This window comes from Bidens hawaiensis, unplaced genomic scaffold, assembly GCF_021521415.1.
Source record: "Bidens hawaiensis isolate Kalapana, Puna unplaced genomic scaffold, B.hawaiensis_p1.1 tig00040262_1, whole genome shotgun sequence".
Lineage (NCBI taxonomy): Eukaryota > Viridiplantae > Streptophyta > Magnoliopsida > Asterales > Asteraceae > Bidens > Bidens hawaiensis.
Window position 1 is genome coordinate 36,929 of NW_027497116.1, and position 27,280 is coordinate 64,208.

At 32.9% G+C, this 27,280-nt stretch overlaps 1 protein-coding gene, 1 long non-coding RNA gene and 1 pseudogene across 2 annotated transcripts; 1 reads left to right on the plus strand and 2 right to left on the minus strand.

Annotated features, from left to right (window-relative positions):
• Positions 1-1,864: 1,864 nt before the first annotated feature.
• Positions 1,865-2,939, minus strand: LOC143592006 (uncharacterized). Its single transcript, XM_077072032.1, has 3 exons — positions 2,558-2,939; positions 2,023-2,463; positions 1,865-1,886 (listed from the first exon to the last, which is right to left on the minus strand). The coding sequence occupies exons 1-3, from the start codon at positions 2,934-2,936 to the stop codon at positions 1,879-1,881; spliced, it is 828 nt and encodes a 275-aa protein (XP_076928147.1). The 5' UTR covers positions 2,937-2,939; the 3' UTR covers positions 1,865-1,878.
• Positions 2,940-15,865: 12,926 nt separating this feature from the next.
• Positions 15,866-24,057, minus strand: LOC143592005 (DExH-box ATP-dependent RNA helicase DExH16, mitochondrial-like; annotated as a pseudogene).
• Positions 24,058-25,880: 1,823 nt separating this feature from the next.
• On the plus strand, positions 25,881-26,621 carry LOC143592007 (uncharacterized). Its single transcript, XR_013145830.1, has 3 exons — positions 25,881-26,042; positions 26,127-26,236; positions 26,477-26,621. It is a non-coding gene; the product is annotated as an uncharacterized LOC143592007 (long non-coding RNA).
• The last annotated feature ends 659 nt before the right edge of the window (positions 26,622-27,280 follow it).

Sequence of the window (27,280 nt, forward strand, 5' to 3'; positions counted from 1 at the left end):
TTTTTAGATTTTTAACGAATAAACATAAACGAACAGGAACATGTTAATTTTTTAAAACGAACAAATATGAACATAGATATTTGTCTTATGTAAAAGGGGCGGTTGATGTAGGTGACGTTGCTAGTTGATGCATGAGAAGAGAGGTTGACGATGGTGGGTGGTAATCATAAGTTAACCAGTATGGAGAGGACAGACCAGCATCAACGGACGGAGAATATGTAGATGAGAGAAATTAAATTAAGGTTTGATAATGAAAAGTTAACAAGTGATGGAGAGAACTGGGCCCATCGAAACCGGAACCGGAAATACCCGGTCAAAACCCGACCCTACCGGGCCATAACATCCGATACAGCTCTGGAAAATATCTAATACTAGGTCGTGCCCGCAGGTACGGTACGAGAAGGAACCGGTTCCGAGTCAAGTCTGGAATCGGGTATTTTGTGCACCTCGAGATAGATGCATTACTTAAAACAGGTTCATGTAAATAATTCAATGAACGAATGGTTACCATATATATGGTAGATTACAAAATATGTTAACTAATTAAAACTACAAATTATGAACGTATTCTTTTATAAGAATAAATAGTTTAAATCTTTAACCCACAATTTTAATTTCGCCAAAATGTTTTAAATTCCTCAAATTATCCGCTAACTAAAATTACAGAACTGTAAATTATTAAATTTTCCAATATATAAATAATCAATTTGTATATAACTGGATAACATATAAATTTAGTTTAATTGTCTCCCTTGATTTACCACTTTTAATTTCATAATTACTTGCTCGTTCTTGATACTTGGGTCGAATATTCTTACATGAAAAAATCGATTATTCAACATCGATTATCCAGAGTCGGAGACTGTCCAACCCAGCGGCCAAATCTTCTAAAACAATTAACACAATGTTATTCAACAGATTTTGCTACCGTAGTCTACGGTAAACTTTTTGGGGACTTTCTTTTAGTAAAACATGTTTTGACCCGATAAAATTGGACTTATTTTAAATCAACGGGTTCTAAATCAAACCCATTTTGACCCATTACCCAACCCATCCGTTTTGCCAAGCTTGGTTAGCGGATATTTGCTAAAAACCAAGCAAAAAAAAAAAAAAGAGTCAACACTAACACATAATAATAGCCTGGTCATTTACTAGCCACCTGTCATATTGCCAAAAACATGACAGCCAATATGCACATAATCTTCTCGATCAAGATACCGCTAGCTATGATCAAATATGCCGAGGAACTCGATCTATCAACAAATTACCCAAAACTTCAAGAATATGTAACTAGCAAGTAACAAGTTTTAAATGCAAGCGTTACCAAATAGAAAAATTAACGTGCCAATTAATTCCATATACTTCAGCTCCCACCAAAACCGCCATGATTCATACCAAAAACTAGTCATCGAGGCGTCAAAACAAAACAGTAGATGTACTCAGAAAGTTATATGCATGCAGATGACTGACTTTGAAATTAGCAGAAATCCTTGCCGGTCCAAAACTTTAGATTCAAGTTTGTAACAACTCCACCTGCTAATTTCCACATTCAACAAAACACACACACATATATATATATTAAATATATATGATTAAAAAATGTATATGAAACAAAATGCCTGGATGGAAAAATCTCCAAAACATACCTCTATCCAAAAGACTAGAATCAACTTCTTTAGCTTTATTACAAAATTTTAGTATTTTACTTTCATATATGTATTGCCCCACCCTTCTGCATTCAATATGCTTAATAAAGTTATGCAACTATTTAACAGAAATGAAACAGAGTATATAAACACAAGTATATATATACAAATTACGTACCTGACAATGGATAAATCACATGAGTCAACATCAGGCGTGGGGCCACAGCGTGCATCACATTCCTACAGGTTTTATAAGCAGTCGTTACATACTTTTACTTACCAAAAAGATAATTGCGAAAATTATAGTTTACTCCACTATAAAAATATAAAGATCTAATGACATTGCAAAAAGATAATAGAAACAAATTTCACATACCTTGAGAACCAGGTGTCTGGCCACGACCACGGCCAGTGCGTCCACCACGGGCTCGACCACGTGGACTCCTTCCACGACTCCTAGTGACAGGCGATGAATATTGCCCTCGAAACGGCCTTTTCAGAGACCTCCTTGCTCTATCAGTGGTGGGAAAACCCGTATCAACAACCGGTTCCTCTGGTTTTACTTCTGTGGGCCCCGCTGATGCGGAAACGCCACTAACAACATCAACAGACTCTACAACCATGGATCCTGATTCATCATTCCCATCATCCTTGAACTTATCTGTTGAAGTCTCGGAAGCAGTCTCTTCTACCTCAGTTTCACCTTCTTCCTCATTTTTGTCTTCATTGTCCTCCATAGTTAACTCGGGTTCTTCAGTAATTCCGTCTTCATCTGACGAACCCATTTCTCCATCATCATGATCACTTCCACCTTCACCTGTATTAGACAGTTAATAACATAAGTTTCGTAATAGGAGTATACAAAGTGTAAATATATGATTTATATACGATACTATCGTAAGATTAATTACCTGTTACTGGCTGCAATTGCGAGTCCTTAACCTCAGGAATCTTAGGGTGGTCCTCAGAAACCTCGGTTTCAGTTTTCGTCACATTCTCGTCACCAATATTATCAGTTTGATCATCAACCGCATGCACGTCACCAGAATCAACCCCCTCACCTCTTCCAGTATCATCTTTTATAGTTTGACTTGCATCTTCCACATTGACCGGAGACTCTTCAGAGACAGTTTCAGGTACATCAGCGCCCTCATGTGCTTGTTCCAAACCTCTGAGCTTCTTAACTTGAGGTGGAGCCACGTCAGCGACGTCACTTGCATTTGAGCCTTCTGGTTCATCTGAAGGGCGTTTCCGTACAGAGGACTGGGCATTACTATCAGCATCTGGCATATCTGCATCTTGAGCTGTAATAAGAGGACGGATTAAATTCCGTGCAAGTTTTCGAGGTTCAACTTTTGGTTTTGATGCAACTTGAGCTGGCAGTACTACCGATGCTATGGTAGTAGTAACCGCCTCGTTAGTGGCGGCACGTGATGGTGCACTCGAGTCAACTGACGGTGTATCTGTAGGAATGATAACTCCAAACACATTGGATAGTTGATTTTCAACGTGTTTAAAACACGAAAACAATCAGCAGCCAGGTCATCAAACGAGTCACCCTCGAGTTTCATCTGATATGTTTTTAAGCGTGTTTCTCCAAGTCTTGTGCCATTTTTAATTTTTCCATATCAGTTTTTTGATTCTTTGCTTTTTCACTTTTGACTTCTTCTTTACCCTTTTTGACATCTTCTCTTAACCGTTCAACAACTTTCTCCAACATCTGTATTCGTGTATCTTTTTCTCTAGACTCTTGTCTTAACTTTTCAACAGTTTTTTCAAGCATTTGAATCCGCTCACCCAAACTGTCTACATTGCTTCTTTTCACCTGGTTAGAATCAACCAACTCTTTAGAAAGTTCTAGATTCTTCCTTTTCTTTCACCAAAGTGTGTGTCACACTTACGTTTCAACATCTTTTCTGCTTTCAGTGAACTCTCGGTTTGCACAACATTGTTTATCTTCGACTCTCTTGCCTCTAATTCCACTTTGCTTCTTTCAAGATCCTGTTCCAACTGTATTATCATATCTTGTTTTTCAGAAACAAGTTTCTTAATCTCCTCCAACTGTACATCTTTCTCTGATAATTTCACATTTATATGTTGAAATTCTGTTTGCATTCGACCAAAATCTTCAGGATCCATGCAGCCCTTTGACTCTCGCTTCTCGATCTTTCATGTCTTTCTTTTGCACCTCTATTTCTCTTTTACAAGCTTCCACCTCGTTTTGCCTTTCAACAAGCAAACCGTTTAACTTCTCGACTTCAATTTTAGCATTATGGTTTAACTGACGTAGTTTCTGGCATTCTTCAAAATTGTGACGATTTTCTTCTCTAAGCTGTACATTACTTTCTCGAAGCAAATTCATTTCTCTAACTTGAACCTGCAATGCTTTAAACTCGTCCTCTGTGAAATGCACTGACCGAGAATTTTCCCTCTCTACTTTCTACTTCTGGAAATAAATCAAACCAAACAAGATCTGAGATCTCGATTAGTGATCCAAGAACTCTAGTTGTTTGTTGTTTGATCCATGCTTAGGACCTATAGAGACCATATATAAAGTATCAGAACATCTCCTCGAACTTCGCGAACACACTCAGACGATCAATTCACTCAAGCAATCACCATTATCAATTCCACAACAACAAATTTCCACAAACCCTATTAAAAATATTAAAATGTGTGTGTGCGTGTATATATATATATATATATATATATATATAATATATGTGTGTATGTGAGTGAGGAGAGATAATAGACGCCACCAGCTCACCTAGCCCTTTGCAAGTTTGTAGAGACAAACTTGTCTTCATGGGCTTTACTCCACAACAAGAAAGTTTGTGTCCTCCAAGTTTGTATATTGCCACCTGGATCCAGACCTAGGGAACCGAAGCCTGTTGTAGATGCTCTAATATGTTCATAAAAATGTAGGTATGTGTTAAAGCTGCAAACACCGACACCAAATATCAGTTTCATTATTGTCCAATGGCTCATCATCATCAAAGGCATCTATTTTGGGTACACAAGAATCTTTTGTAAATCCACATCATTAAAAATAAAGTTCAAAAACAAGAAATGTAAACCGTTCACATCATTAACATCAAAATAACTTTTTAAAACATAATGTGACTTGAAGTAACCTAGTACAATTGATAAGATCCGGTTACCATTGTTAGAAACATGATCTATTTGATCTTGTGTGGAGACATGATCGTATTAGACACACACACACAATCAAATCTACGTATACAAAATCAAACAAGATGAAGTAGAAATTGAATACAACAGAAATTGTATATATCTTGCTAAAAAATAAACTAACTTTTTTTTTCTTTTTTACAATCTGATTAATAACAAGTTTTATTGAAACATACAAGCATCAGAGATTATTGTGTCGATCAATGGTATCGTTGGTATACCAACCATTAAAAGTCGTGATGTTACACAAAAATATATGTTGGAATAAATTAACAACATATGTATATTTAATGTATCTCATTTGTGTATTCTTTAGTAGGACTTGGGAGAGCACAAAATTAACTCTTTTAAAATATACATGAACATATAGATATGTATAAATAAACAAATAGAAGTAAAGGGAGGGACTAGATTGAAAAAAATAATGTGAATATTACAATTAAATGCAAAGATATCTAATCTTTCTAGCGTAACACTATACATTATAAAACCCTAGCATGTTATTCTCATTGTCAGATCAATTTTTATCTTGTTATTGTTCAAAGTTGTGATTAGAAACTGCTTTTTTTTTCATGACCATGACATGCTAACTTAGATTCTGTATCATCTTGCAGGGTTTTGATGAACGATCGGTGACTGTTCATAGGATTTCAGAAGACATCTCTTCAGGTAACTGTTAATAAATTCAGCTTTTTATTCATCACTTTGATCTATTGAAAATAAGGTTTTTTATTTAATTTTTGAAGATAAAGATAAAATTTTGAGCAAGATTAAAAATTTATAACTTTTGAGTAATTATAATATCCCGTTTGGTAACCAGAAATATGTTTATATTTTTTAAGTAAAATCGAACGAGTAACTTATCTGCTTTTTATATTTTTCATTGCTATTAAGGAGTTAATAGACTGTTAGGGGCCACGGAAGATAATCTACGAATTCTTTCATTTATAACATCCAGTGATTGATAAAAACACGATCAAATTTAACGGTGCGATTATACAACAATTTGTAAAGTAACATAACACAATTAAAGGATAGAGTTTAATCAAATATCTTGGTGATTAATATTGAGTACATAGGAACACATAAATACATTAAGATTTGGTGGTTAACATGGTGATTGGCGCCAAAAACCGTAGGTTAACCACTGAATATTCAAGTTAATTGTTATTCTACTTACTCCCCTAAACTGAATTAAGTTTAGTCGGGGGTTTTTGGCAGCGATTTGTTAGCTTCGTCAAATTTAGGTGACGAAGCTAATTCAAAAAACACAATCAGCTTCTTTTTTTATCCTTCAGCTTATTAGAGCTCAAGCTCAACTTGTTTTTATCTATTAATTACTTTATTCATATACATGTATACAGTCCACGACTAATGGATAGTTAACTCCGTTAGTTTGTTGCTTACATGGCATGCCTAGCGGACCGTTGGAAAAAAATACACCTTTAGTTCGGACATATATTTGCCAATAGCGCATAATTGAAATTATTTAAAACCAATTTTCCTTTCAAATACAATTATAACTTTAAATATAATACAATATCATAATTATGTATATTTATATAAAACTATTAATTTTTTATAAAATATGATTGTTTAGGCTCACGAGCGGCGCCTAGCCAAGTATATATAGCCGGCTCGAGCTCAGGCTCGTTTATTAAACAAGCTAATTAGGCTCGAGCTTGTTTGAGCTTGAACCGATCTCAAGTAGCTTGATCAGCCTGTTTACACCCCTATAAACTAGTGTCTTAAAATATGAACAGAATAATAACTCACCTTTAAACACTGCCATTCTGATTGAGGCCATTTTACAGGATAGTAGGATACAGTAAACTCATTTCTTTTCTTGATGGATAAGTTGACATTGTATAGTACGCCAAGCTGCATACTGCACATGATAAGACAGTAGGTCGGATATCCCATCTAGCTGCTCGCCGAACACCAATGTAGGTATCTTTTTTCCATCTGCCACGATAATGAGAAAACACGCCTGGTTCTCGTTCTGGGTCTGGTATTGGTTCTGATCTTGATTCGGGTTCTGGCCTTGAGTTGAAGGTTCTCCATTATCAATTAAGAAAATCTTGATCTTGTTCATTGGTGTTAACCTCCTCTACCGGTTGAGGTCTGCATCTCTTTCCCTTCTTTGAAATAGTGAACGAGACAACCATTTACGTAAATTGAAATAGGAGAAGAAGAAAGGGTTCGTGTGTTGATATGATGTTGATGTTTTCCTTTGAGGAATATTGACAAACACCTTGGGAAAAGAGAGATTCTAGAGGATGTTTTCTTAAAAACTGATAATGATTGTGGGAAGTGGCACTCAATTTATAAGGTTTTGTCCCAGAAGTCTACCCAATTTGTGGTGTAATAAAAGTCATGTAATAAAATAATTTAATATGATGTAATATTGTAAAAGTGTGTAATTTAAATGATATTGTTAGCTATATATTATTATTCATACTGTCTCACACACACACACACACATATATATATAACTGCTTAACAAACTTGGTCCAAACTTGGTTATTAAGTCCTTCACATAAAGTTCTTTTTTTATGGTTGTTTTAAATTATTTGTTACTGTACAAGATTTGATCTTTCGTCATTTAAAATGCAATGTTTTATTCAACATATTGATACAATTAGCCCAAATGCACTTGCCCAATAGGCGAAATAAGTATAAGAGTACCATAAATAAAAAAATGAACCAAATAATTTAGCAAAAGTTATTAATTGATATTATAGAAACTACATGAATTTAAATAAATTCTATAAATAATTAGTCGAACTACAAGCAAGGGCGGATTCAGTGTTGGGTTAGGGGGAACGTAGGCACCCACTCAAATCTCTAGTTTATGTTATAAACTTCTAATATATTAAGTACAACGATCCATGTACCCGTACTTGTTATGTTCAGTGCCCCAAACTCAACCTTTTTAGCTCAACTTTTCAAGTATAAATTTTATTTTGTTTTGAAAATTAACAATTAAGCCCAAATTGCTTAATTGTCTAACCACATCATAAATTGGAAATTTGGAATCTTGTTGTAAAGGAGTAAGAGAAGAACAAGTTTTCACATCTGATCAAGTATATGTCGTCCAGATTGTTTTTGTGATTGAGTCTAATATGACTGTTATAATAATTAGACGAAAAAATTACAAATTTTGTCATTTTAAATTAGCAAAATTATGGAATTGGTCCTTTTTGAAAATGAGTTTCACTCTTTATCCTTTATATGCATTTTCGTCTCGCTTTTAGTCCTTTACACTAACGGCCATCCACCTTTTTCGTTAAATCTCTCCATGTGTCATGCACATAAGGGCATTTTGGTCAATTTATCTATTTATTTACAAAAATATTAAACAAAAACAAAAACAAAAACAAAAACAAAAACAAAAACAAAATTTTAAATCCTTACCCCCACACACACTAGATCTCTATGTACTTTCTACTATCCCTCTTTTTCCCCAAATTCTAGCAGCCATTAAACTGAACCACCAAAATCTCATCTTCTCCCATACCTGATTAAACCATAAATTAAGAACCTTAAGGGTATTCAAACCCATGATATTAGTGTTCAAATTCGGAGGATTATCCGGCGGAGAGAGAGCGGTGGTCCGTGGTGGTGGCGGAGGATGTGGGTTGTAGTTTGTGGATGGGTTATCCCTGAACGGATGGATTAGTGTTTGATGAAGATAGGGCCGCCGTAGAAGCGGCGAGAACGGAGGCTGATCCAGTACCAATACCGTTTAAATTCGGGTTCAATTGGGTTGAATTGCTGTTAAAAAAGTAAGAATAAACGGAAGAAAACTGAGATCCAACAGACCCATCTGTACTATTTGCTTTAGAACTTGGGATTTTGAAGCTTGACCCATTAAAGATATTGGAAAACCATGGAGACGAAGGGTTTTGTGAAGGATTGAAAGCTAAAAACACAGTGAAAGCGATGAAGATAGCAATGAATACGTAGGCAAAAGCCTTTTTTCAGTTCTGAAGGTGAATAATTTGGGGAACTTGAAATCTGAAGCTTCAGTTGTTCCATTATTATTATTAGACAGAATTACAAATTTTGTCCTTTAAAATAAGACGAATTACGGTTCGTGTCCTTTTCTAAGTTTCCTTGCAGGCGGTGTACTTTAAACTTTTTTTTCCTACAAGTTTTGTCCTTTACGCTAACTGGGTTAGAAAAACTCAGTTAAATACCCTCACGTGAGACGCATGTGAGGGCATTTTTGTCATTTCGTATGTACCTGCAAACTTCATCATCCACCACACCAAAATCAAATCAAAACCCAGATTCAATCTCCATCCAATCATCAAACCCATCTCTCAATTCCCCCAAATCCCCAATTTCTAGGGTTTTTCAAATCTAAATCCTCAAATCTCCAATTCATCCTCCAATTCGATCCAATTCCTCAAATTCAATTAGCCTCGTCAGCCTCCTGTTGATTCTTGGCAGCCGTAAGTTTGCCACCAAGTTTGTTAAGATAATCTTCAGTCTAAGATAAAAACGAGGATAAAACCTCGTATCTCTCGGCAGCCTCACTGGGAACATTATTTTGTTGCTCTAGAAGAATCTCTCTATACCTCTCAACATCATTATTCTTCAAAGCTTCCATTCTTTTACTTAGATCATCATCTTCATTCCAGAATTCCCTCAACATCTTCTCATGATACTTAGCAACACCCTTGTTACGTGAAGTCCGTGCATCACGAATAGCCTAGTGAGATTCTAGAAGCTTCTTACGCCACTGAAAAAGAGATTTCAACTGGTTCTTTCTAATGGTTCTTTGAGCACCTTGTACTTGTCTGTTAAGATCCAGTCGTTGGCGTTCACATAACCGAATAAATTTCCTATACGGTCTATCTGGCATAGCCATTATATGTTGTTGTTGTTGATCAACTTCTTCTCTCACACGTGTTTGTTCAGGCACCACCATTTCACGGCCATCGCCACCACCGCCGGAAACCACCTCCTCTCTGACGAGGCTAATTGAATTTGAGGAATTGGATCGAATTGGAGGATGAATTGGAGATTTGAGGATTTAGATTTGAAAAACCCTAGAAATTGGGGATTTGGGGGAATTGAGAGATGGGTTTGATGATTGGATGGAGATTGAATCTGGGTTTTGATTTGATTTTGGTGTGGTGGATGATGAAGTTTGCAGGTACATACGAAATGACAAAAATGCCCTCACATGCGTCTCACGTGAGGGTATTTAACTGAGTTTTTCTAACCCAGTTAGCGTAAAGGACAAAACTTGTAGGAAAAAAAAGTTTAAAGTACACCGCCTGCAAGGAAACTTAGAAAAGGACACGAACCGTAATTCGTCTTATTTTAAAGGACAAAATTTGTAATTATGTCTTATTATTATTATTATTACTACTACTAATGGGTGTATACTTGGCTGAATCCGCCATGGAAGTGGAGTCGTGGAGTCCAGAGTATTATGAGACAGAGAGAATGGAGTGTGTGATTAGAGAGAGAGAAGATGATGTGTGATTAGGGTTTCTAAATTATTGAGGGTGTTAATTATTTTAAGTGTGTTGAAGTTGAATAGGTGAGGATGAGGAAAGATAAGGGCAGGGGAAATGACTATTATGTCCATCATGTTTTATGGATATGGGGCTGTTTAACGGGAAAAGTTAACGGGCGTTAGCTTAAAGGACAAAAACCATTGCAAACATTCAAATAAAGGACAAAGAGTGAAACTATTTTTGATAAAGGACTCATTCCATAATCTATGTAATTCAAAGGAACAAAATTTGTAATTTTTTCTAATTAGACCGAAATATGAATTTATTCAGAGTTTCATTTTAATGATTAATAATTCTAAACTATTAATAAAATGAAAAAAAAAACACTTGCAGGTGTTATGAATGAAGCTATAATTAACTGTTTCCAAAAGATAAAATCACATAAAGGTTAATTTTAATATGTATTTTGTTTATTATCTTTAATGAAATTTGTTGCTTCAATTTCTATGCATATATTTGATGTAACTTTTTTACCCACTTCATTTTGGTTTGACCTGACCCATCTTGGGTCGACCCGTTTTAGTTTAACTAGACTCATTGGCTAACCTTTATTGGCACCCATTGGCAAACATTTCTGGATCCGCCACTGACTACAAGAGTGTAACCATTTAACCACCGCACTTCTTTTTACTATGTCATCACATATACTACGAAAGAAAATATTGACAATTTTTTGTTGAAGAGGCACATATTTTCTATTTTATATTTTACTCGTGAACACACTCTCTACTTTACACATACTCTACTCCTAAAATCATTGCATCTTCACTACACGTGATTAAATCCCATAACTACCTGGTTGGTGAACATACCAGTTTACTGCAGAATGTCCCCTTAGGGACAAAGAAGCGCATATATGTACTATATGCATGATTACAAGGCTTATATATCCAAATGAATGTGGGTGTATAAACACACATGCACACTAGAGAGATGCCCACGTAATTCAGTGAGAAACATACCGGTAATCACGTAACATGTTATTTTTTATAATGAAAAAAAGTATATAGTAATAGGATACTCAAATTGAAGAATTATAAAATCCTCATTTTATAGTGTAAAAGATATACATAAAATAATTATATATATTTATATTTTCATTATGTGTACACGGGTTCTAAGATAATAACTAATAGAAAAATAAATAAATAAACTTTTGTTTATGCACATTTACCTAGGTGTATATCTTTAAAATTAGTTATGTCTTGTATATTATATTAATTTATTAAACATACACAAATGTTATTTTAAACTAATTAAAAGTTACATAAGGGACAAGCATGGAAGTTTTAGGGAGCTTATGAGGTGCACGAATGAGGAGGAACGAGTGGGATTGAGGGAAACTTACAAAACTGCCAGGAAAGAGGCGAAGAAAGCAGTATTGGAAGCAAAGAACGTGGCCTAGAAACGAATGTATGAACGTTTAGAAACAAAAGAGGGGGAACATGCTATGCTTAAGATTCCAAAGCCAGGGAGCGTAGAAGGCAAGATCTAGGGCATGTGAAGTTTATAAAGGGTATGAATGGGCATGCACTGGTTAAGGAGCATGACATCAAGCTATGATGGCAAACATACTTCTACAACCTTTTTTTTAACAATGGGAGGGTTTACCAAGAAGAAGATGCCAGAAGAAACCTTTCAACGACAACACCCGAATAATTGCTATTGTTGACGGATCACACCGGAAGAATTGCATACTGCACTTAGGAGGATGGGAAGAGGTAAGGCAGTTGACTCAAACAACATACCCATCAAGGCTATCTCGAATAAGGCCAATTATTCACTGTTTCATCAATTACTAGAATAAATAGCTGTATATTTCCTTTGTTTCTCATATCCATGTTTTATCAATTACTATAAAAAATATTTTATTTTATTTTGGAGATCTAACCTATCTGGAATCAGGCCAACTATCCACTATTTCATCAATTCGATTTCCGGGTTCTATCAGGCGCACGGTTTCGCATGTACCGAACATAATGATGTATTCAACCGCTGTCTAAACCCGTCTCAAACCTTATATTTAGGCACGTGGTTGGGGCTATCTAAACCCGTCTCAAACCTGACCCATTGGTATCTCTAGCATGGTGACACCTGGTTCTTTCTGGAAGGTTAAAACAAGTATATATTTTTCGCTTTTAATGGTTGAGTGCTTATGGTTTGGTTTTAAGGTCAAATTTTGGAACTGACCATGTTAACCGAATCGACGGTTAACAAATATTCATTAATAATCCTTTCATAAGAGCATTTATTTATTTATTTTTGCATAAAACCCAAAAACCGGGAGGTTTGTCCAATTCAACGATAATTAATGATTCGTCTTTTGTATTTTTTATATCAAATCAGCCGGACCAGATGGGATCACCCTGAAAAGAATTACATGTGATAGGAATAATGAAAATAACTGATAAGGAGTTAAGAATTATAAAAATCATAAAATTAAATTAATTATAAAATCCCGCATAACTAATCTTGTTTTCAGATCAAATAAGGAAACGTGCTGACTCCTTGATCTCAAATCTTGTTATCCTAGATCAAATTCGGAGAAACGGGTGCAAAACAAAACAAGAACATGACTTAATTAATTATGGAACGGGTTGGCGCAAAACTTGGTGTGCAAGGCAGAGGCGAAACTAGGTTAAGGTTTTTTATTCGATTTCTATAGGATAGAATCAAAAAGCCAATGAATGAATATATATGACTTGTATATTCATTCGAGAATTATTTTTTTGAACGGCCAACTAAGTAACGCTGGGACCCCGTACGCGGCCCCCATTGGCTAAAGGTAGCCCTAGCCGGCCACTAGTCCGGACGGACGGAGCCCCTAGCGTTCCATCTGTTGAGGGATTCACCAGATAAAACCTGACCCCCACACCCGCCAAACAACACGACAACGAGAAGCCAGTAAAATCGGGTGAGATCAGTACTCGAACCCTGGCAAGTCAGGGTCATCCCTCATATCTCCCATTCGAGAATGACTTCTTAGTGCAAAACTTGAGAGAAATGTGACAATAGATCATACATAATTAATACAAATAAATTGGTACTACATTACGCGGATAGATTCCTAAATGGATTTTTATATTCAGTGACTTGCATATTTTGATTCTGTTAATTATAGCATTAATCGACCACATGTTCTAGCAGACATTGAAATGGAGTGAGCGTCACACACAACTTAATGTTATTATACACCGAGTAAGCACACATGTGAAATTTGCCACTTACGCAAATTACTTGGTCAACTTTGTTAAAAACACTAGGTGATATCAATGAATGTTACTCTTAGAAAGTTATCGAGAACAAATTATATGAAAATTAGAGAGGTATCCGGAGTATGTGTAATTATTAGAACTTTTCTAAATCAAGATTAATCACCATAGAAAAAGTTGCCAAATGATGAGGCAAATCTTTAACTAGATCGTTGCCACATATATACACCAAAAAACCGACAATTTTAGTCGTTGAGATTTAATAGCTTCACTAATTCATATATACGTTCAAGTTGTTTTTAGAGCCACACGTTTACTTAATTATATATGTCATCCTTTAAACAAGGGTTCGCATCACTATGCAAGAACATAAAATTAACTTATACGTTCTTGCTCGCCCGTGCATCCTGAAAGATAGCTACGCTAAAAAAGAAAAGAATATAGCATTAATTGTTTTAAAATATGAACGGATAGATATGTAGAAAAAAATAAATAGGAGTAAAATAGAGGGGTTAGAATGAAAAAGAATGAGAATATTGCAATTAAACGCAAAGATATCATATATATCTTTGTAGCCTAACACTTTACTATTATAAAACCCTATCTGTGTTACTGTTTTTTTCACCAATATTCAACAGACAATCAGACAACCTATATCTTTGTCATCCATGTTTGATCAAAACATACCTGCAGATGATCTCGCAAAATCGGCGGCTTATGTGGTATATTATTTTATATTCTTTTAATCAAAATTGTTTTTCTATTTTTTTCCTGATCATGATGACATGCTAACTTATAATTGGTATCATTTTGCAGAATATTGAAGAACGATCGGTGACTGTTCATAGGATTTCAGGTGACTGTTCTCGATCAATTGAAAATAACGTTATTTATTTAAATTTTGAGCTGATTATTCGAACTGCAATATAATATCTATAGACAAAGTTTGTAACATCATCTTGCCGTTTATTCGCACACCCCTACTCTATAAAATGAAATTGTGTGTAACTAAGAGTATAACATTTATTAAGATCGAGTCTAAATGTCGAAGGAAATTTTCGGGATTGATTCGATGCACCTGGTATTCGTTCTAATATTTTTAATCGGTTTATTAGGTTTTGTACCGGAAAAACATTCCGGTTCCAAGGCAAAAAAAATCGGAAGTCGGTGTCGAAGTCAAGGTTAAGTTATATACCAAAAGCAAGGTTTATTGATATCACTAGAAAAAAGGTTTGTGCCACTTTTTTTTTTTTAAGTTATTAATGTTTTATTTATACCAGTAATTCTATATTTACTTTCGATATTGCAGCTGACAGAGCATAATGTTAATGCTGGTAAGGTTGCTTCAACTATATACCAAAAGCAGCCGATCTTGAGTGGATATCTACCTCCTGGTTTCGATCCAATGCCTCAGTTGGTAGCAAATTGTTTGTTAAATTTAAAAGCGATGTCACTTTTATTTCCTTAAAACATTTATAATATCTAACTTGATATAGGTATGCATTAACATGTGGCTCCTACTTCAGGAATTTTGTTTAAGCAACGGTGCTCTTGAAGGATGCAAACGTAGGAAATATAAAGTATGATTAATTCGTATTTAACAAAGAGACACTACAAATAAAAAGCCATTTAATGGCACACAAAAAGTGTCACAAGAAACCAAATAAGTGCCACTAAAGAACCTTGTTGGAATGAGTGACACAAAAAAAAGTGCCACTAGAAGCGCTACCACTAAAGCCTTTTAGTGACACTATTTTCGTCTGCCACTACAAACTTTTAGAGTTTTAGTGGCATTTTTTTTCGTTTGATACTAAAACCTTTTTGCGTTTTAGTGACACTTTTTTCGTCTGCCACTAAAACTTTTGGACTTTAGTGGCACTTTTTTGGTTTGCCACTGCCTTTCTGGGTTTTTAGTGGCACTTTTATCGTATGCCACTAGAAACTTATGGGTAGTGGCACTTTTTTTGTATGCCGCAAACTTATGGGCTTTAGTGGCACTTTTTTTCGTTTGCCACTACTTTCTAGACTTTTACTGGCACTATTTTCGCCACTATTATGGGCTCTTAATGACACTTTTTTTTTGTTTGCCACTACTAACTTTGGACTTAGTGACACTTTCTTATCTGCCTATACAAAACGTCCTCACCACATTTAAAAGTTTGATCATATTCCAAGTATATACCAAATGTCTAATAAGTCTCAAGTTAAGTCTAAATATCAAACATGTAAAAACGAAAACTAATAAATATCTGAGTAAAAATTGAAAACTTCATTGCATTCATGAACGACCTCTTTCACAATCTTCAATATTCATGCGATGTACCTAACAAAAAAAACAAAGAATTTTCAATTTGCAAACAATATGGACCCTATTAGGGATGAGGAAAAAGCTCAAAACGACCCGACCTGACCCAACTAGACAAATACCCTTTTTTTATCCAAACCAATTTTAATTCACCTATTTTGCCATCATAATCAAGTATAAATATTTTTAATCATTTAAAGGAAAAAAAACTCACCTCTCTCCTCTTGAACAGTATGCTCTGACTTAACCCTAACTTGTTCATTAGTGAAAGTGGATTAACTTGACAAAATTCCGTTTCCGTCCTCCTCTATCACAACCTTCGCTCCTGAATCGTCTTCTTCTGGAATCGGCTCATATGGTTCTATGTTCTTCGGGCTTCACTAAATAATTTTTATAAATAGATTTAGTCTAAGAGTCAAATGGGTCAAATGGATTAAAAGTTTTTATTATCCATGACTAGTCAAAATGGGTCAAAACTCAAAAGTCATCTTGGTTAGTCATAATAATATAAAATAATTATATTATCTAGAAAATGTAGCAAAACTAGCATTAAAATAGTATGAATCTCAAAACAGTATGAAGAGCATACCAACATTTCTTCACAATTAGCAATATTCTAATAACTTTGCATACTCCACAAATTTTTCCTGACAAAAGATAATCAAAGACTGCAATTAACAAATTGAACCGAATATCGCACTGGAAAACAACAATACAATAATAAACTCTTTGATAAATAAGCAATAATCAACCATAATTTGGCAAAGACCACAATTGAGGTGTGAACAAGAATACATGTATAGGAGATCAAAAGTGGGAAATAATCCAGCACTCTACATCATAAACAAAATACTTTATCATACAATAAAATAACTATAAAAAATAATCAAAATTGAATAAACAGAAATTAAAAAACATTACCTCTAGAACTGGAGATGGCAACTTAGTGAGAAATGAATTAAGGGTAGGTCTTTTTATCATCCAAGCAAGTTACTTCACCAACTGGAAATTTAGATCCGTATCTACCAGATCTGCCTAGAATATGAATATAAATTTAACATAAAAATGTCAAATTTAATAGGTGCATTATATGTATGTGTTATAAAGTAGTAACAGTTCCCAGAGATGTTTTAATTTCTGGTATAGAAGGTTATCGCATTTCTAGTCCATCAAATTTCTTCATTTCTGAAAATATAATTCTGGAAATGTTAAGATTAAGGCCCATGCCAATGGTATCACTTCCTACAAGAACATCAAACTTGCTACTTTCATCATTGAACATTGTTGCCTGTAGTTTTACAAAACATATCAGTTCAAATTTAGAAACACATAATGCAACATAATTATATAAATTAATGAAAGGATCATAACCTCATTACCACAGAAGTCAGAAGCTTCATGAAAAGTAGAAGCAAAATAATAATTGTGAACAAAAAGATGCCTTGTTCATGTCTCTGGAGGCAACGGGTCATAAACTACTAAAAAAAAATGTCATCCATCATCTTCAATTTTTTTCTAATAAATATATAACAAACATGTTTTCACCGATCACTTCACTAGCACTCCTCCAATAATATTATTCATACATTAAGATTCAGGTCACACCTTTAGTTTGCATATTTTATGGCGTGAAAAAGTAGCAATACAATCACCTATTCTAATATCTGAAAAAGATCTGAGATGCATTTAGATGACACTAATGGTGAAAGTCGATCATAATATTGTACGTATAGAACAATATAGATATACGAGTGCTAAAACGAAACATATAATTCACAAACATCACTCACTATTATCACCCTTCACACTTAAAAATTTTCTGATTTAGCGGGACCGCAGCGGCATCTCGACTCAAGTGAAGCTCATCAGCTGGATCCCTAAAAGAGCACATGTAAATGAAAAGCCATGTGACCTGCACCCTATCATCTACATATATAAAGAAATATATATATATATATATATATATATATATATATATATATATATATATATATATATATATATATATATAAGATAGTGTTTGTGATACGACCCCAAAGCTGGGTCAAAGCAATTATCAGAATCTTAGGGTAGTGACTAAATGAGTAGCAAAAATTTAGGGTCAGTTATGGGCCAGTTATTATCTCTATTAATATTGTTTTAGGGGGGTTTTTGAAGGGTATGTTTTATGTTTATCAGATTTGGGTTCTAAACCTTTGTTATTCGGAGATCACCCATTCTCGAAATTGGGCACTATCTGTACTTGTTTCAGTTTAATCAAAGAATCTAATTTTGAGGTTCTATCAGTTTGTGTAGTAACATACATAAACAATTACTTAGTATTCCTTCTAATACTAAAAGTTTAATACAAACCTGAATTTCATCAATAACGTCACACACATAATTAAAGCTGGCATCAGCCATCTCAATTGTGACAGTTTTATGCCTCGCGCCATCAACAATCTCTTTTCTTGCCCGGTAATTAAATCACATGGAACGTTTGCTTTATTTAATCGTTTTGCAACTTCCAATGCTAACAATCTCAACGGTCCACAATAAACACCAAACTCAAAAACTGCATATGGAAGGCATAAAGCGAGTTAATGAATAATAATCAAACATTAATTAACAAATACAGTACCAATTCATCTCGAATTAATTGATAATCAGACATTTAGAGTGGAGGAAGAAGCACACAAACCTGTAGAGAATGAAGATATTAGGGGAAATGGAGGTTGCTAGACGAACAAGCAGAAGAAGACTACTGATGAACAATAGCGATTGATAAAGCTTCGAACTCGTAATTGAAGGAACCATAGCTTCAAACACCCAATCAAGCTTCATCCAGTTCGCAATCAGAGAACGAATTCGTGAGTTAGGATCGATTTAGGGCGAAGAGTTGGGTTTTTTTGAAAATCTGATTTTGATTTGTTTATTTATTACTCCATGAATGTTGTTCGCCGTTTATCATTAGAAATACAAAAATACCAAAATTTAAAACACATACTGCACTTTGCATTTGATGTTGATTATATCTAGTTTTCTTATTATTCTGCATATTTATTATTTTTATTTTAGTATTATTTGTTAATACTTTGTTTATATAGAATTATTATTTACTTTCTTTTGTTTTAAAAGTATTTTTTAAATAACGGATTTAAAAAAAAATAATTATATATATATATATATATATATATAACTTATAGTGTCATATGGGTCAAAATCTGGTCCGGCCATTGGGCCGGTAAGGTGTCCAACTCGATGTCTGGTGCATATCTAAAAACATTTTTGCGAGATCACTACAAACTACACTCTTGCGAGAAAACGCCTCTGGCACTTTGAATGGAGAAAACGCCTCTACACTCTTGCGAGATCACTAAAAACTACAAACACACGTAGGGCCAGTAATATAAAAGAAAAAACAAAGTTCTCTCGAGGATTCCAAAAACAAAGCCATCCATAACAAGACAAAGATCTTAGATATTCATAAAATATTTCAAACAAAGTTCTCTCGAGGATTCCAAAAAAAAATGCATGCAGAACGCGTTGCATACGATTTAACAGTCCTGATCAAAAGGCATCTGTACTTGAAAATGTGAAGTTGTTCTTTCAATTTGGATCCAAATTTATGATTGTACTTATATGTGTTTGTGTATTTTGTATGTGGACTTATCTGATGGTTAATGGGAGATAATGGGTTTAAGTGCAAGTATGAAGGTGACCGTGAGCTTAAGGCTTATGGGCCGAAGGTTTTTGAAATGGGAAAATAATTAAGTGTAAAATGGTTTATAGAAGAAAGAAACGTTAGTGAAGATTTATAGGAGATCTGCCATTTGAAATGGGAGATCACATATAATATATAGGCCTTGCCAGTTCTTATTATCTGATGAGATGAGTTGGACATTCAGCATGTGATATGTCATTTCAAATGACGGATCTGGTACATATTTTATGTGTTTCGCTATTTGAAAAAACAGATATCAGTTTGTCAGATCCGCCAGTTTGAGTTTGACTGGCGGTTCACCATTCCCAATCTAGCTTATCCCTGTATGTCAAAAGATATTTTGACAGATATCCGTCATTTGAAATGACAGGTGTTCTCTTGACAACTGTCATTTTAAATGACAAGATGTAAATAGTGACACGTGAACAGTGACAACCTTATTGACTTTTGATGTGAGAAGTACTCTTTTTGAATTTAAATATTATCTCTTTTTTGTTTTTAAAATGTAATTTATTTAAATAATAATTAGTTATATAATTATTATAATTAAATAATAGTGTGAATAATTATATTAGTTTTTAAATATTAATAATAATAATTAATTATATATTGTAATACGTTTTTAATTTTAAGATGAGAAATAAGGCTAGTCGCGTTGGTAATCTAAATTAGCCGCTCAAAATAAATATATGAAATGACAATTTGCGATAGAATTTTTAATAATAAAAGTAAAATTATATTAGTCATTTTAACAATCAATATTGATAATACCAATCATGTTATTTAATATAAAAATACTAATAAAAAAAACAAAAAACAACATTAATATATTAAAAGAATAAGCTGTCATATCCGGGTCAGATCTGTTAGTACGGTTAGTGTTCACATTTGTCATTTGAAATGACGGATGTCCAGATCACACTTGTCATTTCAAATTGACAGAACTCAGTATTATCAAAAAATCACTTGTAAAAAATATGGTAATACTTAACTAAATTACATTTACTAGTACAAATATAGTATTGATTTTAGAAATTAAATATCAATAATACTAATCATATTTTTTAATATAAAAAAACTAATAAATAACATAAAAACAAATTAATATAATAAGTAAAATGAAAGCTTAAAAGAATAAATTGTTAAAACTTGGTCAAATCTGTAGTATGGCAGTACAAGTATTGTTTACACTTGTCATTTGAAATGACGGATATCAACTAACACGTGCCACTTCAAATGATGGCTGTCGGTCAAATGGTATTTTTTAATAATTAAAATCAACATTAAAATTAATAACATATTAGTATTTTTAATGATACACATTATTTAATAACAATTAATTAAAATATTTTATAAATAATGATTACTTAAAAAGTGAAATAAAATTAAAAAAATATTAAAAAAAGTGAGACTGACAAAGTATTCATACTTGTCATTTGAATATGCGGATGTTAAGAAGACACTTGCAATTTCAAATGACAGATGTTTGTCAAAGGGTATTTTTAATAATTAACATTAAAATTAAAAATATATTACAATATATAATTAATTGTTATAGATTATTATTTATTTTAGTTTGCCTTTCATCAATCATAATACTTGTTTCTTTTTTATTATTAGGATTTCGGTACATTGAGTGTAGGTATGATTCACGCGGAAAAACATTCTTGTTCCAGAAAAAGTGAAAAGTCAGCATTAGAGTCAAGGGTCCTTTGATTACACTAGAAGAAAGTGTTTGCATTTGGATCGATCAGTGGAATTTGTTAGATTTAGTTTATCAAATTCATGATGTAATTGATTCGGATGTTGAATGATATTTGGTATCTTTGTGTGATTCCCTTTGGTTAACATTTTCATTTGCTTCTTTTTGGTTGGTGCTGTATGTTAAATATTGAGAATTTTAACTTTCATGGTTCGCATCAATATTGTGATTTCGTCCAACCTTTTTTTATTTCTGCACATTCTTCTTGTGTGCCAGAACTTGTAATAATAGTAGCATTGGATTCGTCACATGGCTTTCGTTTCTACAATTATTTTATCGATTATGCAATCCATGTACCTCTTGTATTAATAATGTTCTTGATTGATTTTGATTATGATCTTTTCTGTACGCGGCCTTTATTTTAATTTCAACAATCCATAATTTTTTGATAGACTCAAAGTACTCTCAAAACTAACTGCTGTACACAAATTTGATAACAAATGAATTACACGAAAAAACGTGTAGAAGACAAAGAAAGATATATGAGCAGAATGGACTGTTCAAAACGAAGGTTGATCATACAATGTGCTCTTGATAAAGATCTGATGGAGACCGGAAGAACATGGAGCGCGCTAAGGAAATCTAAACTCGCTTTTATCCAATACAAACACACATAAACCAAATCCAGGGATTTTTTTTGAAATGGGAAAATAATTTAGTGTAAAACGGTTTATAAGAGAAATGTTAGTGAAGGTTTATAGGAGATCCGCCATTTGAAATGGCGGATCACATATAATAACAAGCATTGTCGAGTTGCACATTCAACAGGTGAATTCGCCATTTCAAATGGCGGATTTGATACATATTTTCTGTGTTCCATCATTTGAAATGACGGATGTCAGTTTCTCACATCCGCGCTCACCATTCCCAATGTAGTCCCTATATGTCAAAAGATATTTTAACAGATATCCATCATTTAAAATGACACATATGAATAGTGAGAGCCCTGCCTGACTTTTGATGTGAGAAGTACTCTTTTTGAAATTGAATATTAACGCTTTTTCCTTTTTAAAATGTAATTTATTTAAATAATAATTAGATATAATAATAATTATTAATATTATATAATAGTGTGAATTATTATATCAGTATTCAAATATTAATAATAACAATTAATTATATATTGTAATATATTTTTAATTTTAATGTTAATTATTAAAAAATACCATTTGACAAACATCTGTCATTTGAAATTGCAAGTGTCTTATTAACATCCACATATTCAAATGACAAGTATGAATACTTTGTCAGTCTCACTTTTTCTAATATTTTTTAATTTTATTTCACTTTTTAAGTAATCATTATTTATAAAATATTTTAATTAATTGTTATTAAATAATGTGCATCATTAAAAATACTAATATGTTATTAATTTTAATTTTGATTTTAATTATTAAAAAAATACCATTTGATAGACATCTATCATTTGAAGTGGCACATGTCAGTTGATTATCCGTCATTTCAAATGACAAGTGTGAACAATACTTGTACTACCATACCACAGATTTGACCAAGTTTTGACAATTTATTCTTATAAGCTTTCATTTTACTTATTATATTAATTTGTTTTTATGTTATTTATTAGTTTTTTTATATTAAAAATATGATTAGTATTATTGATATTTAATTTCTAAAATCAATACTATATTTGTACTAGTAAATGTAATTTAGTTAAGTATTATCATATTTTTTACAAGTGATTTTTTGATAATACTGAGTTCTGTCATTTGAAATGACAAGTGTGATCTGGACATCCGCTATTTCAAATGGCAAATGTGAACACTAACCATACTAATAGATCTGACCCGGATATGACAGCTTATTCTTTTAATATATTAATGTTTATTTTTGTTTTTTTTATTAATATTTTTATATTAAATAACATGATTGGTATTATCAATATTGATTGTTAAAATGACTAATATAATTTTACTTTTATTATTAAAAATTCTATCGCAAGTTGTCATTTCATATATTTATTTTGAGCGGCTAATTTAGATTACCAACGCGACTAGCCTTATTTCTCATCTTAAAATTAAAAACGTATTACAATATATAATTAATTACTATTATTAATATTTAAAAACTAATATAATTATTCACACTACTATTTAATTATAATAATCATATAACTAATTATTATTTAAATAAATTACTTTTTAAAAACAAAAAAAGAGTTAATATTCAAATTCAAAAAGAGTACTTCTCACATCAAAAGTCAATAAGGTTGTCACTATTCACGTGTCACTATTTACATCTGTCATTTAAAATGACAGATGTCAACAGAACACCTGTCATTTCAAATGACGGATATCTGTCAAAATATCTTGACATATAGGGATAAGCTAGATTGGGAATGGTGAACCGCCAGCCAAACTCAAACTGGCGGATCTGACAAACTGACATCCGCTTTTTCAAATAGCGGAACACATAAAATATGTACCAGATCCGTCATTTGAAATGACATATCACATGCTGAATGTCCAACTCATCTCATCAGATAATAAGAACTGACAAGGCCTATATATTATATGTGATCTACCATTTCAAATGGCAGATCTCCTATAAATCTTCACTAACGTTTCTTTCTTCTATAAACCATTTTACACTTAATTACTTTCCCATTTCAAAAACCTTCAGCCCATAAGCCTTAAGCTCACGGTCACCTTCATACTTGCACTTAAACCCATTCTCTCCCATTGACAATCAAATAAGTCCACATGCAAAATACACAAACACATATAAGTACAATCATAAATTTGGATCCAAATTGAAAGAACAACAACTTCACATTTTCAAGTACAGTTGCCTTTTGATCAGGACTGTTAAATCGTATGCAACGCGTTCTGCATGCATTTTTTTTTGGAATCCTCGAGAGAACTTTGTTTGAAATATTTTATGAATATCTAAGATCTTTGTCTTGTTATGGATGGCTTTGATCGGAAATTGCAGAATGATGTGACTTAGTTTATTGATTATTTGATTTTTAGGGCCCATGGGTTGTAAACAATTTATACTAGTGCTGGGGTTTCTTTGAAAACAGTACTCTATAGAGAAAAGGTTTGCCTACATCATATCCTCTCCGGACTTTAGACCTTACATACAGGATTTATTGGATATGGTTGTTGTTTAGACGACTTTATGAATAACTTTTGTATTAATAATCCATTTGATTCATCAGTCAGTAAGATTCATATATTTTTCTAGTAGTGCAATCTTACTTCAAATGATACTCTTACGAATATATTAATTAATTTTAATTAGAAAACACTAGTAATTAGCTCATATATAAACTCAAATCCGACAATGTTAGAATCGAAATTAATCATCATAGATAAAGTTGCCAAATGATGAGACAAATCTTGAGCTAGATCGTTGCCACATATATAAACTCAAATCCGACAAGTTTAGTCGTTGAGGTTTAATAGCTTCACTAGTTCATAGATACGGAAAAGTTACAAAGTTTGTAAGCATATATAAAGTAGTTTTTAGATAATTAACATATGTGTTCTTGCTCGTCTATGCATATTAAAAGATAGTTACGCAATAAAAGAAAAAGAACATAGCATTAATTTCTTTAAAATATGAACGGATAGATATGTTGAAATATACAAATAGGAGTAAAAGGAAGGGGTTATAATGAAAAATGAATCAGAATATTTCAATTAAATGCAAAGATATCATATATTTGTAGCTTAACACCACTAACTATTATAAAACCCTACTGATCTTTATTATTTTCTTCGTCGGGTAATAGATATTCAACACACCACTGCAGCCATCGGAATGTTTGATGAAAACAGGCCTCCGGATGATCTCGCAAAATTGGTATAACTTGATTTTAAATTCTTTTAATCACTTTTATTCAATTAGAATTGGTATTGAAGAATGATCTGTATCATCTTGCAGTATTTCGAAAAGCGATCGGTGACTGTTCATAGGATTTCAGAAGACATCTCGTTAGGTAACTGTTAATAAATTAATCATTTTATTAATCTTAACCACTTAGATCAATTTCATTTTTGAAGATAATTTGAAACTTTGAGCAAGATATATATATATATATATATATATATATATATATATATATATATATATATATAACAGGTATTGAGATTGAGTCTAAAACTCGAAGTCAATTTTTGGAACTGATTTTTTGGATGTCAAAGTAACTGCTTAGGAAAATTTTTTTTATCCTATTTTAATAACCACAATTTTTTTATAACTTTTAGGTAAAATCGACCGTGATTCTTATTGATCTGCCTTTTATCATTTATTTCTGCTAAGAAAACACACACACACATATATATATATATGTATAATCAACGACAAACTGCAAGCGGTAATAGTTTCTTTTTTCATGTGAAGCTTTTTTTTATCAAATACTATTTGAGAAAGAGTTAATTTTCTTTTTGTGCAGGTGCGGGAGCTGATACAATCCCCTTGAAAATGGGGTTTAAAAATATCATCGAGGACATGTCATCAATGTCTGAAAATCATAGTGACACGTTGGTAAGCAGTTGTTCTTTCTATCAAACTACGCAATTAGTGGTTATGATTATCTGACATTTTCATTTCTTTCATTCCAGAAATTTCAATCAACTGTACTTAGATTCTTGTATCCTCACCTAAACTTGGATCCAACCCCAACGCTGGAGTTCGGCAGCGATGAAATTGTTCCTAAGGTAACAATAAATGTTGAATATTTTTAACTACTAAGATCCATCTTCTTCCAAAATGCTAGATTGTGTAGCTTTGTTAATTTGTAGATTGATTTGGGAATTGACGGGGAATTAAGGAAGAGGAAAAGGAGGAGTGCGTTGACTAATGTCAATTCTGTCCTAGACAGATTTCTCAATATTGATACGGTGACTAGGAGGTGAGCCAAAATAAAAGTTTATTTATTCGAAATGGTACTATTGCTTTTAAATAAATCATAATATAACTGAGCAAATTCTATAACATACTCATTGCTTTTTACAGCAGTTGGGAGGAGCTAGTAGTAGTAAGCAGGTTCCAAAGGGTGGAGAAAGGAAATCAAAGTCTATGGTAAGTTTTTTCTTTTCTTTTTACAATGGCAAACACACACACTTCTCTAACTCTTTTTTTCTTGATTTAGACATGCGGTTCCTCAAAGAAATCCTGTGGAGAGCGCTAGTTTTGTGACATCCGGATACTCAATGAATCTGATAAGTGCTCAATCTTCTCAGTGAAATGGAAACGGATAACTTATAAAGCTAGTTTTAGTGTTGATATATAGATTTCGAGACAATTATTTTCATGTTTGGGTTTAATCCCGATTAATTTAAATTCCGGTTAGTAAACTTAGGTTTCAGTTGTAATTAGTTTTAGTAGTCGGATTAATGTAATTGATCTAAATTGTATATATAACACTTTTGATTAGTTTGTATCAATCAAATCTAATAAGAAGAAATATGTTGATCAATTGCACATGTTTTGATCCTCTTTTTTCTTTCTTTTTTTTTTTTGCAATTCATTATCCTATATCAATTCCTGGGCAATAAAAAATAATTAAACTTGAGTGGTTTTGTATGGTATAGCAAAATTTAAAGTGAAATAGATCATATTTTTTTATCAGTTTGGTTCTTTTTTTGTGTTTATGGAACTAGATTGCAGCCACATTAGTCATCTACAGTTAGAAATTGCACGATTCGCAGACATCACTTTTCGGTTTAATCTGTAACCTGGTCTTGTCTTCTTATTTATTTTCTTTTGTGAACAGTCTCCGATTTCCAGACCTGTTAGCCCTCTGGTTATATACTTTTCTCCGCTCATCAGACTATAACCCAACTCGCAATCAATAGTGGTTTGTTTAGACCTATCAACCCTTCAATATCAACGTATCTGTCGCTTTCTTTCATGAACAGTCCTCTGATTTCTAGACCATTTTTTGCACTAAATC

What these genes read in the sequence shown, in the direction of transcription:
- LOC143592006 (XM_077072032.1), bottom strand. Translation starts at nt 2,936, where the DNA reads ATGCCAGATGCTGATAGTAATGCCCAGTCCTCTGTACGGAAACGCCCT. An exon ending in GCAATTGCAGCCAGTAACAG is followed by an intron (nt 2,464 to 2,557) that starts GTAATTAATCTT and finishes TGTCTAATACAG; the next exon opens with GTGAAGGTGGAAGTGATCAT.